Source organism: Siniperca chuatsi, linkage group LG13, assembly GCF_020085105.1.
Source record: "Siniperca chuatsi isolate FFG_IHB_CAS linkage group LG13, ASM2008510v1, whole genome shotgun sequence".
Lineage (NCBI taxonomy): Eukaryota > Metazoa > Chordata > Actinopteri > Centrarchiformes > Sinipercidae > Siniperca > Siniperca chuatsi.
In genome coordinates, this window is record NC_058054.1 from 20,682,056 (window position 1) to 20,696,057 (window position 14,002).

A 14,002-nucleotide genomic window follows, 5' to 3' on the forward strand; every position below is an offset into this window, starting at 1 on the left:
TGCTGGAATTATTCATTAACTTGTGTCCTGCCCAGATATCCTCTGGGTGTGTCTCTTAAAAGTTTAACAAAGAATTCAAGCAAAAGTTACATTTTTCAAATAGACCTTTTTCCACAGCAGACATTCTGTTCGTCATAGCAAGTAAAGCACAGGAGTAATTAATAACCTAACAACAAAGGCTGCTTTCCATTTAAGTATTAGTTCCAAGGCCCTGCTTATGTGCATGCTGGTTCACTGACACAAATGAACAGTGCCATTCCTGTGCCTTCCCTGCTATAACAAGTCAAAATGTCAGTTGTGAATAAGACTTAATATGAAAGAATACACCAATGTGTAAGTCAGTAAAATGTGATTTGTCAAATTTAAGTCCCACCTATGACAGCATCAGTTAGCCTACATTTATTTTAGCTTTTTAAATATCTAATCCAGTAAGGCAATATACATTTCAATTAGTGAAAATTCAAGGTTCTAGTTCAGTGTTACCACCTTAAAAGATGTTTTATTCTTGATTGAACTCTATTAAAAACAGCAGTACTCACATTAATACTTGGTGATAAGCTAAAGCTTCACGGTGACGTGAGTAGCAACATTTTAACCAATCAACCTGGTTTACTCATTGAGCATCTCTACTTATTTGCAGCCATATATTCTTTGACAGAAAGCTGACACTAGGAAACAGAAATATTGAATGTAAAAATGTCCTCCAGTTAAGAAAATGTACTACCTGTATGACATTTTGTGTACTTCCTTCCTCCACCATTGAGAATTTGTGTTTTTGACTACAGTCATTTGTGACTCTGTTGTCAGTGTCGCTGGTATGGTTGCATTATCAGAGATTTATTAAACAACTTTTATCAAATAATATTCTTTATTGAACTTAATAGGTTACATGTGAGAACAAACACTAACATAACAGGCAGAGAAAAAGATACACATATTTACAAAAGCAAACAAGTGTAGCAACAGTAAGGGCGTGGCATGTTGGTGAATCCCTTCTTGGGTGGAGACAAAAAACAGCCAGTCCAGCTTCACTGACTGAAAGAGAAGATGAGTTTGACTTTAAAAAAACAAAAACAAAACGGACAGTTCAACCCAAAATCAAAAATACATATTTTTCCAGCTTTGTTGTGAGCAGTTTCATGCAGAAACTATTTTCTTTCTACCAGTAGGGCCTACACAAAACTGCTCACAACAAATCTGTGGATTATCTTGAGCAACCGGGTCATGATTTCTGGAAAGAGATCAAATGCATTTTTTGCCGCTTTGAGCACCACGAGCAGAGTGCCATATAGTCCCATTATATTTAAAAAATGCGGACATCTCTACGGCAGATATCTCCAGAACTTTGTAACTTACACCAAAACAATCCAGATGGATAAACAGCACTACAAGTAAGAAGAAAATATGTATTTTTGATTTTGAGGTGAACTGGCCCTTTAACAGCACAGAACAATTCAACTGGCCGTTGAGACATGAACCAAAACGTTTATCGCTCACATGTGAGAAACTATTCAAATCAGAGGTATCGTGTAGTCTCGAAGGGCTGCTGTAAGTTTTACAAGCCACCAGATGTCACTGTTCTGGCATTGTTTGAAGCCCTCAATCTTTCTTGGCACAAATAGAAAGGAATCCCCAAAGCTTCACACGGCTTTGTCGGCCCATCACTACATTAAACCAGGTGGTGTGGCCAGGTTGGTGCTGTGACGACCTCAGCAAACACGGTCTCCCTTACCTTTCGACTTCTGTACTGTTAGGTGTGTCCGTTAGTGTCTCCGCTGGCTTTGTGAACACTGTTAGTCTGAGCGGCATCCTGCTTCACCTTCTTAACCACGCCCTCCTTCACTGGACTCTCTTCTGGTTTCCTCTGAAATATAGAGCGGTTTCATTCAAATGAGACCATTATGTGTTGTGTAACCACTACAGCTCTGTGCAATGCATTTTTATCGTTCTGTTAAGAACTGAAACATCTGGCTCCCCCACCTTCTTCCTGACCAGGTGGGAGATGTCAGAAACTGGAGCTGTGGAGGCTTGTCCGTTGGTAGAACTGACACTGTTGGTCGACGTGCCGTTAATCTGGGCAGAGAACAAACCATGACATCATGTACTTAGCAACAAAGAAAGATGATTAATAAGCAAACCAAATCATTTTACATACACATATAGGCCCATCACCAGTATGTTTGTATGTCATTCCTTCTGTATGTACACTTACTACACATACTCAGAACTTACCTTTGAACTGGATGAGGAGTCACCAGTCTGTCCAGTGGACCCAGAGGAAGTGGAGCCTCCATCCTGTCAAGAAATCAAGTTACAGTCAAGCTTTTCTACAGTTGAATATTACAGAGCCCGCTGCAGTCTGAGCAGCTTTCCCCTTCCTTAAAATTGAGAAATGAACATTTCATGTTGGTGGCGTTTCAATAATATTGTGAACATTTTAAGAGAGCGTGCACGAGAAGCCAAGGCCCACTGATTCCCTCCTTGGGGCGGACACGTGTTGGACTCCAACACTAAACCCATTGACACACGATAGCTCAGTGCCTACTTCTTAACGACAACACCGGCTGGGACCTTGGTGTAAGAGTGTGCTGCAACAGAGTGTGGCAGCGAGCAATAAAAAGGGCTGTGTCCAAAGATCACTATTTGCTACCCAGTGTGCTCCATTAGCTTTCCATAATTTTGTGTCCACACCATGTAAGATAAATAATCCCGCAATGCAACTTTTTACATTCGATGGATGTGAATGCTACCGTCATGCACACTACAACTATTGGCACAAACGATCATTCATAGGTGTCCGAAATATCGATTTACTGCGACATTTTAATGAAAAACGGCCGCCATCCCTGACTCACCTGTACATCCTTCATAGCCTCAGCAGCTGTGCTCGCTGTTTTTAGACCCTCTGTGGCGTCCTCCACCTTCTCCTGGATCTCTGGCAGCAGAGCCTTCAGCTCCTCCATCTCCTTCCTCTCATCTGGCAGAGCCTCCGGGCCCTCGGCCTTGTCTAGCAGCTCCTGCAGTTTGTCTGCCAGACGAAGTGGGAATGTTAGCATACCAAACAAAATAAAAGTTTAAAACTCAAAAGACTGAGACACTGATTGTATCATCTGTTGCTACTTTGAAAATGTGGCTGATAAAAAAAAAAAGAAAAAAAAAAGGGGGCCCAGGGTGCTTACCCAGCCTGCTCTTTATGACAGAGATGGAACTCTTCAGCTCCTCGATGGCCTGGCTGTACTGGAGATTTAAGCTGTAGGTCAGACCGAGCTGGTAGTGAGTCTCGGCAAGCAGGCGGCTGTCTGAGTCCAAGTGCTTCACCTGCAGCTTCAGACACTCCTGGAAATCCTCCAACGCCTGCGAGTAATTTCCTGGAAGAGAGGCAGCAACTAAAGGCCCATTTCTCGACTAGGAAATAAAGACAACCTCAGGTGTGAAACGCGGTGGGTTTTTGAGGCATGTCTCTGTTTTGTTATTAAAGTTACTGTTAATTTATGGCTGAAAGTAACAAGATTGATTAACTGTTGATTACTCAAGACCAATCGATTAATTGTTTAGCCTATAAAATTTCAGAAAATAATGAATATAGTGAAAATGCCCATTAGTCATCATAAGTTTTGTCTGTCAAACAGTAAAAGTTATTGAACTTACAGTGACATTAAAAACAGGGGAAACTAGCAAATCCACACATTTGAACCAGAGAATGTTTGGCATTTTTCTTTGATACATGACTTAAAGCATTAAAAGATTATCAAAACTGTCATGATTTAATTGACTGTCAATCAACTAATAATTTCAGCTCTACAAGAATGAACGAGACCCATCTCGTCCCCTGTAGAGGACACAACAAAAATAAAATGTGCAAAACCAAAGATCGGTTGAGTGACTTGTTAGTACCTGATTCAGCAGAAACTTCACCCAGTTTCAAGTGAGTCTGGGCTGCCATGAGTTGATCCTCCTTAGCCTCTTTCCTTTTTTAAACAAACAATTAAAAAATAAATTCAGTTCACATGGAAGCTGTAGCTCAGTGACTATCAAACTCAGATCCTAACCATCATTGCTCAGTGCGCAGCCCGTGTGTTTCCATTACCTTTTGTAGATGACTTTAGCTACTTCCAACATCTCCCAGGCCAGCTGCAGGTTCCCCACCTCCTCATCCTCACTGTCCTGAAAAACACATGAACAGTTTTAAATCTGACACTTAAATCACATGTTCAGCCATTTCATTTTGATGCGCACGCGTGACGACTGGTCAAGTACCTTCTCAGCAGTGCCGTCTCCTTGCTCTTCTGCATTGCCCTCCATTTCTGCATCGTCGCCGTCTTCTTCTTCCTCCTCCTCATCTGAAGCATTTAATAACGCGTTTAGATAAATTGTGCAAGATGCCATCACAACCATCAGAAAGCTATTTACAATGAAGGTCTGTAGTTAAAGGACAGAGAGAGAAAAAATAAATAAAATAAAAGAAAGGTCACCTTCTGCTTCCACTTCCTCATCTCCCGATTCTTTCTCAGCCTCGTCGTTTTCTGTCTTGTCTTCACTTTCATTAGACTTGCTTCCATTAACGTTGCTCTTCTTTTCCTCATCTTCCGTCGCCGTGTTCTGTTGCTCATCACCAGCCTCAGCCTTTTCTACGTCGCCGGTCTTCTCTTTATCTTCGCCCTGCTTCCCGTCTTCATTTTTCTTCTCTGCCATGGCGTCATACACCTGAACCCTCAGCTCGTCTCTGGTCTTCTCTGTTGAAGTTAGAGTGTACAGTCAGGACGAGCGGTGTTAACAACTTCCCTTATAAAAACTAAATGGTCAAACAAACCCAGGTAGAAAGATGGATTAAAAGAGGTACATTATTTCCTCACCATCAATGTTTTCTGTGCTGTCAACATTGGTGTCCTTGGGTTTTTCTTCATCCTCCTCCTCCTCTTCTGGTACTCCTTCCAGAGCATTACCCAGGACTGAGTTCTCCATCCTGCAACAATAATGTCAGGTATGTCTGCATTTTCAGAAGTTTCTTAAATGTAAGGCTATACTTCTAGTCCTATATTTGACTCAAGACTGATTTTCTCTATTTTTTTTGGGGGGGGTTACCTTGCCAAATCCAGCAGCGCTTTACCACACCAGAAGAAAGCCTCCCCACATTCATCTGCTGTATCTCCATACGTTTTAGCTCTGGAATAAAGAAAAAAAAAAAGTCTAAATGTCATTTTATCATCAGTATGAAAGACATGGCAACCGCATTTTTTGTACATTGGCAAGAGACAACTGCATACAGTTCCCGTCGTTTGAATAATACACCTTAAAACTTCCATTAAATAACACTGTTAGTGAGGTAGTTATTATATATAGTAATTAAGTTAATTTATTTTTATAAAGTGGTTACTTTGTAACACATACTGCTACTGTTCTCCCTCTCCCAAAGTCCAAAGTGTGTAAACGCTATGCATTTTAATTTGCATTAATCTGCACACCTGTAGAAATTCAACCTACAACTGCAAACATCTGTGCCTCATACAGCAGGTTTTGGTAGCATGCTGAAGTTTCCACTTAATCCTCTTTACTTTTATTGGATTAATATTGGTGCTTAATGTTACTTATGTTTTTCCTGATTATCCACTATATCCTATTAGATTTTTTTCCCTTCACAGTGATCATTTTTTAGGTTAAAAAGACCTTCAAAATAAACCATGTCGACGCAATTCTGACTTTTAGCTGTTTGTTAGTTTGAATCCTGTTGGCTGCAGATGTCTGTGATGGACAGACTTAATGTTATGTGTTAGAAGCAGTTTCCTTTGTCTGATAGTTAACTCACAGCATGCCGCAGGCCTCCTGCAGGGTGCTCACCGCCTCCACTACTTTTCCCATCACCAGGTGCTTCTTGCCCGTGCCGATTAGCTTGTTGGCCTCCTCCATGTTAGCTACACTGGACAGAAAGAAAACGACTTAACTCGACTTTATAAACCAAAAGCCGAACCCATACACCAGTTGAGCCCGTAAATCTTTTTAAATGCTAACTTTCTGCGTGTACGTTACAAAACACAGAGACGTACATTAACTAATAAAATACCTTCACCGAGAAATAACGACTGAAACGTTCAAAGCAGCGCCTGGTGGTTTGTATCTCAGCTCGTCTCTTCCACCACTAACACTGACTGTCCCGTTGTTTCAATTTGGCGCGAAATATTCCTGCCTCTTTCGGTCGACTTCCGGGTTCGTAATCCAGCGCGGGAGAATTCTTAAAGGCACAGAACAAACGTACATGATGACTGCAGGTGCTATTAACTGCTATTTTCTACAGTATATGCTACTGCTAGCGACACCACTACTATGGAGACCCAGAGTGTTCAAAATTAAATATGACTTCATGAAATACTAATATGAATAAATACAGAAAAAACACACAATAATGCAACAAAAATAGTAACATAATCAATAAAACCCAGCTCATTATAATCAAAGTCTATTTCATTCTGCTTCTTTTCACATAAGAGAGTTTATTGCAGGTCATTTTTATTTCATTCAAGCAGGGGTTTTTACAAAATGTCTTTATTCTTTTTTCTTCTGTCAGTCAAGACAAACGGCAGAGCCAGTTAAATTGGCGATTGCTACGGTCTGAGTGGGAAGACCTGCAAAAATCTCTGCTACTGTGAAAAGAAGTAGGATGAAATAACATTTCATATTAATTGTAAACATTTATTTGATTCTTTCAAATTTGCATGGTTATACTATTATAATTTATTATATTTTATGTGTACATATGTATATAATTATTCATTTCATAATGTCGTATTTCATCTTTTATTTATTTAATACTGTAAAAAAAAACATTGTGGGTGTCCATAACTACCACTACTGTATGCAACAGTTTATTATCAAAGCTGTTCACTATAGAATAATTGATACAAGATAACTGATAAAAAATTAGGTGGTGGTACTATATGTGTGTGTGTGTGTGTGTGTGTGTATGTGTTTCACTCTTTATGTAGCCTACGCACGCAGAGTACTGCTATCATGTCCTGCTGCTCCTCCTGCCTGCCTCAGACAAGTCTGGACCTGGCATCCAATCAACCTCACACTGAGACAGTCCTACTCAACATCTTTAGAGACACTGCTTCAACAGCTATAATTTCCCCGTAAAATCTACCAACACAACACTCCACAGCTTGTTCAGTTCACAATTTTTTCAATCAGAATCAATAATTTTATGTGGAAATATTCTTGAGGAATTTATTTGAGGTAAAAGCCAAAATTTGTGAATATTAAAGGCTTTACAAAATATTTTTCATAGTTTACCATAGTAATTTACTTATTTGCTTTTTGCAGAGTGTATTTGAGAAGATACAGACACAAAAGTGGTATCAGTCTTCTCATCTAACTATTGGCAAGAAAGCAATTAATCACATTTCCTAAAATGTCAAACTATTCCTTCAATGTCGTTCCTTGACAGTGAGACACTTTGCAAAATCCTTTGAGATCTGTTGCTTCCATTTGGTGCGTGTTTTTTGGGCTGATAACCAATACACCTATGATGAAAACCCCACAGAGCAGTGACGTACTATACCATCAGTGAACGCAATAGTCTATAATAATAAATAATAAAACTTTATTTATAGAGCACTTATCAAAACAAAGTACAAAGTGCTTCACAACAAGAAAAATAAAATAACACACTATATGAAGCCTTTAAACATATTGTATACTTTCACATGAACTCAAAAGCCGGTAACACTAACATAGGACTGCATTCATTTATCAGTACTGGATCATGAGTACCAGTACTTCAATCCACCATAGCATCCTTTTAAAAGAACTGCTCCCTATTTTGCAAGGCTGAACGTGACCAGGATGATGGACACACAAGGGCCCTTCAAACATCCAGTTGCTTTGGAATCAGCAGTGGAGCAGATGCACTAATTACGGGCATATTGTCGGGTGATGAACGCAGGGCAACGTTTGATCACTAGCCCACCGCGGTGCTTCTAACAGGAGGTTATTGTGTGCCCCCCCCCCCACTCCTTATCTGGCCCTTGATGCGGTGCCCATGGCAACGGCATGCAAAGACATTGCTGGGTGACAGAGGCGAAAGGAGGCACGGTAGAGGGGCTGTTTGAGCAGATAACAACCTCTGTCTGTTCAGGTTACATAGACTCAGGTGAACTAATATTCTCTGAAAAACAATGCAGGTTTCACTTATCTACAAATGGTTTAAAAGCATACAGTACATAGAGAGTAATTAATAAATAGCCTATGTCAGCATCTCTACTCTGATGGGTTATTTGATTTGTTATAGTAGACCTAAGATTGGCTATAAAATTGTACTTTTGTAGTTAGGAATTTGGCACTAAAGGTTATAAATAAGAGAATTCCCTTTAGTTGACTCGATGTCAACTAGTTCAACATACAACTCTGTGACCTAGAGTATGTGGCACTGTGAAACCAGTGTCACTTCCCTTTCATTGTTTTGTCTCTTCTTGGAGGGTAGTAATTGTCACACACAAGGCTTGTTGTCACGTGCACTGTATATCAGACTTGGTTGTATGTCAGAGCTTTACACTTTTGTCCAACAATCTGAGATATACAGTTCACTCTGGTCAGTGAACATCAATAGATGTATTTAATGGCATTTTTTAATATACCATAAAACTATGTCCTGATCCATCAACTGCGAATCAGCACAGATGACGAAAATAAAAGAAGGGTCTCACTCTTTCTGAGTCTTAACAACTGTCCTGTGCAGTCAGCAGATATAACACACCAGTATGACATCAAGACATATAGAGTCATTAAAGAGGTGGGCCTTATATGGCATACCAATCAACAGGATACAATCTCCTTGGCCCAGCAAACCATTACTTACTGTATGTAAACCTAGAAAATATTATTAACAAATTATATTTTTTATCTATAACAGACAATCAATCAATTAAAATTCCTTTTTCATTATAGAAACCGCTCCCAGTGTGAAAAGGCATAGACAATAGTTGCTGTTCCTCAGCCAAGTCATTAAGTAAACATAGCAGTGGTGAGGAGGAAGTGAGAGTGAAAAATGCCTTCTGCAGCCCACAGAATAAGTACAAGATGTTGCAACAGCGCACCGCCTTAATGCAGCACGTCCCACTGTAAATACAAAATAGTTTCGGAGTGACAATCCAGCAAACATGGAGGAAATTGGCCGGCACATGCAACAGTCTACAGAGCTTAATAGAATAAAGAATATCTCAAACATGCAATGGTCTCAGTCTATAATTAATATAAATGCAGCATACTGAATTTGTTCTAGCTATTTATATATTTAAAAAACTGTGTGTGTGTGCTGTTGCTATTGTTTTTATCTGTTTTTGGGAACTGCTGTTTCTTAGCATGGAAAATTAGTTCCCTTATTTTCCTCTGAAAGTGCTTTAATGACAGTTAACTATTGCATTGCAAAAAACAAACAAACACTTTAAATGGAATTAATTGGAAGTAAAGCTTGGTCATTACACCAAGCAAACTTGTATGGTGTGCTGCTGGCCTGTTGCTGCCAGTGCTTAACTTCCTGAGCGGGAAATACAATTAGAAAATCATTGATAAGGCACTAAGAGGCTGCAACAGAGAGCAGAGGTTGTAGTAGCAATGTGAAGGTGGTGTTTAATGCCTGTTCATGATGACAGTGGATCCATATCATATGATGAAACCTCATGACTCTATGACCCCTGCACGGCTGTTAGCTTGGATCAGGGAACTACAAACCATTAATAACCTGCACTTTGATTGATGTGGTTTCGCAAGAGCATACAAATTCCCAGAAAAGTGACAAAGAAAACTGCAAAGTCATGCTGTGTAGTGGGTGGTTAAGATTGGAGGACTGGACTGAAGTGGGATGAGGATCACATTCTGAACAATCTTATCGCGAGAAGTGAGCCGTGGTATAAATTCCCCAGTCGCGCGTGCCAGCATCTGCACTCCCCTCTCCGTTTGTCGGTGTGGTTTGATATAAGCTGAGGTATGTGTTACAAAAATACATTTAATTCTGTTTTTCTCATTCTGTTTTACAGTTGAAGTTTGTTTTTGTTTTTAAAAGTGTTCAGTTGTTCGGTTTGTTTTACGCATTGACGTTTTGTAGTAGCGTAGCTGTAGCTGTAGCTGAATTCACAGTTCAACAAGTAGTTTTTCACAAGAGGATTATGTTGTTTATTCTGAAAAACCGACAAGGTTTAGAGTATTAGAGAGTTAAGGGAAATGTTAAGTCGTTGATAGTTCGGAAACGTTTCCATTAACAGAAAGGGCTGTAACTTAGGTTACTCTCAGTCCAAGTTTTTTTTGGTGCTTCAGTAGATGTTAGCTAGTGAAATACCAAAACGCACTCGGAAAATAAGTAAAAACCTTGAAAAATAGTAGTAAATATCCAAATGCGGACACACCGCATTTAGACAGAGAAGAAGTGGAAATGGTTCATAGGTTTCGGTTGTTGCCAGTTCAAGCAAACAGTTAAAGTGCCGGGTGCTTAAATAATAGTGGTGAGCTGAGGTTTGAGTTTACAATCAGCCTTAATTAAAATGTACTGTATTATAGCATTAGCCTGCCTCAGATATCAGTCTGTGGTATTCAATTTTGAGTTCAGCAAAAATCATTTTTTCTTTATCTCCCCTGGTTTCATAATAACTATTATGTTACAGTGTATTATACACAGTATTACACATTTTCCTACTTCCATGTGCCACTAATATTTGTATAGTTCTATAGGGATGATCTGATGAAGACAAGTTTTAAATCAAAACTTTATTTGCTTCACCCTTAGGGCTGCAACTAACAAATGATTATTAATTGTTTTCTTGTAAATGTCAGAAAACAGTGAAAATGCCCATCATAATTAAAAGGCCACGGTGTTGTCAACAGATTTAGTTTTGTCCGACCAGCAAATTCATTGTGTTGTAGCACATCTTCATTGGTAAATGCAGGAGAACTGAAATGATTAGAAGATTATTTTAATAACTGATTGATTTTTTTTTAGCAAACATGGTAAATATTTGCTGGCACCAGCTTCTCAAATGTGAGGATTTGCTGCTTTTTCTTTATGTTGGTCAGATAAAACAAACAACTTGTCACAGTGGGCTCTGGAAATGTGATTTCACAGTTTTCAGACATTTTATAGACAAAACAATTACTTTCGATGATCGAGTAAATAATCTGCAGATCAGGTGATAAGGAAAATAATCATTAGTTGTAGCCCTAAAATGAGACAGAACAATTGTACAGTTGATATTCTATATAAAAGAAACATAATTTCCTTATCCTGTAAATGAGGAAGGGTTATGGTTTATCCATGATTTCACACAAAAAAGAAACAATGCACCGTTGATTTTGAGAAGAGATTGTGTATTACACAAACTTTCCTTCTTCTGTAATCCCGTCAGACTGAAGATGGCTGCAGGCAAGGCACAAATTGGAAAGCTGGCCCCAGACTTCACAGCCAAAGCGGTGATGCAAGATGGACAGTTCGAGGACCTGAAGCTGTCAGACTACAGAGGTATACCTCAACCTGTGTCTCATCCTCTGTTGAGTGGAGGACATGCTTTGATGACGCCCTCTTCTGGACTGTGATTAACTGCTTTGTGATCCCACAGCATATTGAATAGACATTAATTTACACTACTAAAGACTAGAATGAATTAGCCTGTAATTACCACAGGGGCATTGTCACGTGACAAACGCAATAGCCTTATTTGTTTTCTTTTCCTGTGGTGCAGGCAAATATGTTGTCTTTTTCTTCTATCCACTGGACTTCACCTTTGTGTGTCCAACTGAGATCATCGCTTTCAGTGACGCTGCAGATGATTTCAAGAAGATCGGCTGTGAGGTCATCGCTGCCTCTGTTGACTCACACTTCTCCCATTTCGCATGGTAGGTACACGGCTTTATATTTTAAGCGCCCACAGTGATTGTGTGGATTCACTCCAGCAAACTCCTCACTTTTTCCTTTTTGGTTAATGTTCTCAAAGGACCAACACACCACGTAAGCAGGGCGGTTTGGGTTCCATGAAGATTCCCCTGGTATCTGACACACGGCGCACCATCGCCACAGATTATGGTGTCCTCAAGGAGGATGAGGGCATCGCCTACAGGTGGGTTTAACAACGTGGCGTTGGGCTGTTTCAGTATGCTTCGATAAAGATTAGAAACAATAAAGCCAGTGTTAGTTTCTGTTGCTTTTTGCTTCCTGTGGGAGATGGTACACTTTTCTTAACATATCATTTAAATGCACCACCCTAAAGATGTTTCAGGCAGCAAGTGGGAGAACAGGGACTTTCCTGCCTTCAATTACTGCTCTTAGACTTAAACTCATGAACTGCTCTTTCTCTCTGTTTTAGAGGTCTGTTCATCATTGACGACAAGGGCATCCTGAGACAGATCACCATCAATGACCTCCCAGTTGGACGCTCTGTTGAGGAGACCATGCGTTTGGTCCAAGCCTTTCAGTTCACTGACAAGCACGGAGAAGGTAAGTTACTGCTGTAACATGCTGCACCTTAATGTATGTCATTTGACTGTGTCCTGTAGCATGTAACTTTCGTTTATTAAACTGTTCTGTTACTTAAAGAATTTCAAGATTGCTTGAAATGTGCTATACTGTGAGTGATACAATTACTCTCACCTTGCTCTCCATGACCCATATATGGTTGTATTGATAACTGTTGTACTTCTAACAACATTATTTGAATACAAAGTTGCTGTTGACAGGGCAAAGACCATAAAGGCTTACTCAAATTCAAAGGTTGATATTGTTATCAGTGCTGAGGTTCACATGACCTTTACATCTAGTTGAGAAATGACTGCAGACCTAAAGGAGAGCAATTATTAAGCTTAAAGAAAATTAACATTTTGCAACCAAACCTTTGATGCACTTCCCTGCTTTAAACCCAAGGTTATATAATGTATATGTGCATCATATTGGCACAATTCTTTACTGTTTTATCTACCGGGCCAGGACTCATTACAGTCTTATCTTTTCAGTCTGCCCAGCCGGCTGGAAACCAGGAAGTGACACCATCAAACCTGACATCCAGAAGAGCAAAGACTTCTTCTCCAAGCAGTAAAAAGCCCAGGGCCAGAGTCTGCTGCCTGCTGTAGGAGATTTCATTTAGAGATTACATTTCCAGAGAACAATATTTAAGTCAGCCGCTGTGCCTGTGGAGGAGTGGTTAGGAGACAGTTTTTGTAGTCAACATGCTGTGTGTGTTCAGTTGACTGTAGAGCGAATAGTGCACTTATGACCAAAGTATATAAATGTGTAATTATGTTGCGGTAATGTATGCTATTTTCAGTCAGACTGGGCTAAATGTCTGTTTGTTCTTTCATGTCATTCCTTACTATTGTTAGATGCAAAGGACCATACACACATTGTTATTGGATTGAAAACATCTCTCTCCATTATGATGTAGTTTTTTTCATTTTTTTTTTTTTACAGTGAACAACAAATGTTCTTTCATTGAAATAAAGAATACAGTTTATAACACTCTCCTAAAGGAACATATTTATTTTTATTTCAAACATAACAGGTAAGATGTTGAGGTGTTAAGCCTATGTGTAATGACCCTATCTTATTATTTGGTGGTGTTAGTATCAAGTCAGGTACGCGTTGAATTGTTTTTTGTGTGTGTGTTTATATTCAATGCCTTAAATACTTTTAAAATGACAGCATTAGATTGAGGTACTATGATTCCCTTATATTTATCACATCCATTACCTTAGTGAACAATTACAGCACATAGTCAAAGAAATAAAAAAGACTGGTGGAAGATAAACAACAATCTAAAGTATCTAAAATAAGCTGGAGGCTTATTGTGAATTATGTTGATGTATAATGTGTGAAGTTTAAAATAAATATGCTTTCCCTAACAGGTTACCAGATGCTTAATTGTTTGCCAAATGCTGCCCCACACAGGTGTTTTTATTTAATTAGGCTGATTAGACCTCTCCTCATTACTATATGGGTGTCAGCAGAACAGCTTTGATGACATCTCCCTGACTACTG

At 39.4% G+C, this 14,002-nt stretch overlaps 2 protein-coding genes across 4 annotated transcripts; one reads left to right on the forward strand and one right to left on the reverse strand.

Moving 5' to 3' along the window:
* Positions 1 to 849: 849 nt before the first annotated feature.
* On the reverse strand, positions 850 to 6,213 carry LOC122887533 (nuclear autoantigenic sperm protein-like). 3 transcript variants are annotated; one of them, XM_044220844.1, is made up of 14 exons: positions 6,059 to 6,213; positions 5,804 to 5,909; positions 5,083 to 5,163; positions 4,854 to 4,963; positions 4,473 to 4,733; positions 4,258 to 4,340; positions 4,088 to 4,164; positions 3,895 to 3,968; positions 3,180 to 3,368; positions 2,856 to 3,028; positions 2,233 to 2,295; positions 1,981 to 2,073; positions 1,733 to 1,864; positions 850 to 1,035 (listed from the first exon to the last, which is right to left on the reverse strand). In XM_044220844.1, the coding sequence occupies exons 2-13, from the start codon at positions 5,902 to 5,904 to the stop codon at positions 1,751 to 1,753; spliced, it is 1,419 nt and encodes a 472-aa protein (XP_044076779.1). In that variant the 5' UTR covers positions 5,905 to 5,909; positions 6,059 to 6,213; the 3' UTR covers positions 850 to 1,035; positions 1,733 to 1,750. The 3 variants fall into 3 exon arrangements, with proteins under 3 accessions (XP_044076779.1, XP_044076777.1, XP_044076780.1); XM_044220842.1 differs by having other exon boundaries at positions 5,804 to 5,914; positions 6,059 to 6,207; XM_044220845.1 differs by having other exon boundaries at positions 5,804 to 5,914; positions 6,042 to 6,182.
* Positions 6,214 to 9,826: 3,613 nt separating this feature from the next.
* prdx1 (peroxiredoxin 1) lies at positions 9,827 to 13,483 on the forward strand. Its single transcript, XM_044220855.1, has 6 exons — positions 9,827 to 9,973; positions 11,385 to 11,497; positions 11,718 to 11,871; positions 11,970 to 12,092; positions 12,339 to 12,469; positions 12,982 to 13,483. Exons 2-6 carry the CDS (start codon positions 11,392 to 11,394, stop codon positions 13,062 to 13,064), a joined length of 597 nt encoding a protein of 198 aa, XP_044076790.1. The 5' UTR covers positions 9,827 to 9,973; positions 11,385 to 11,391; the 3' UTR covers positions 13,065 to 13,483.
* The last annotated feature ends 519 nt before the right edge of the window (positions 13,484 to 14,002 follow it).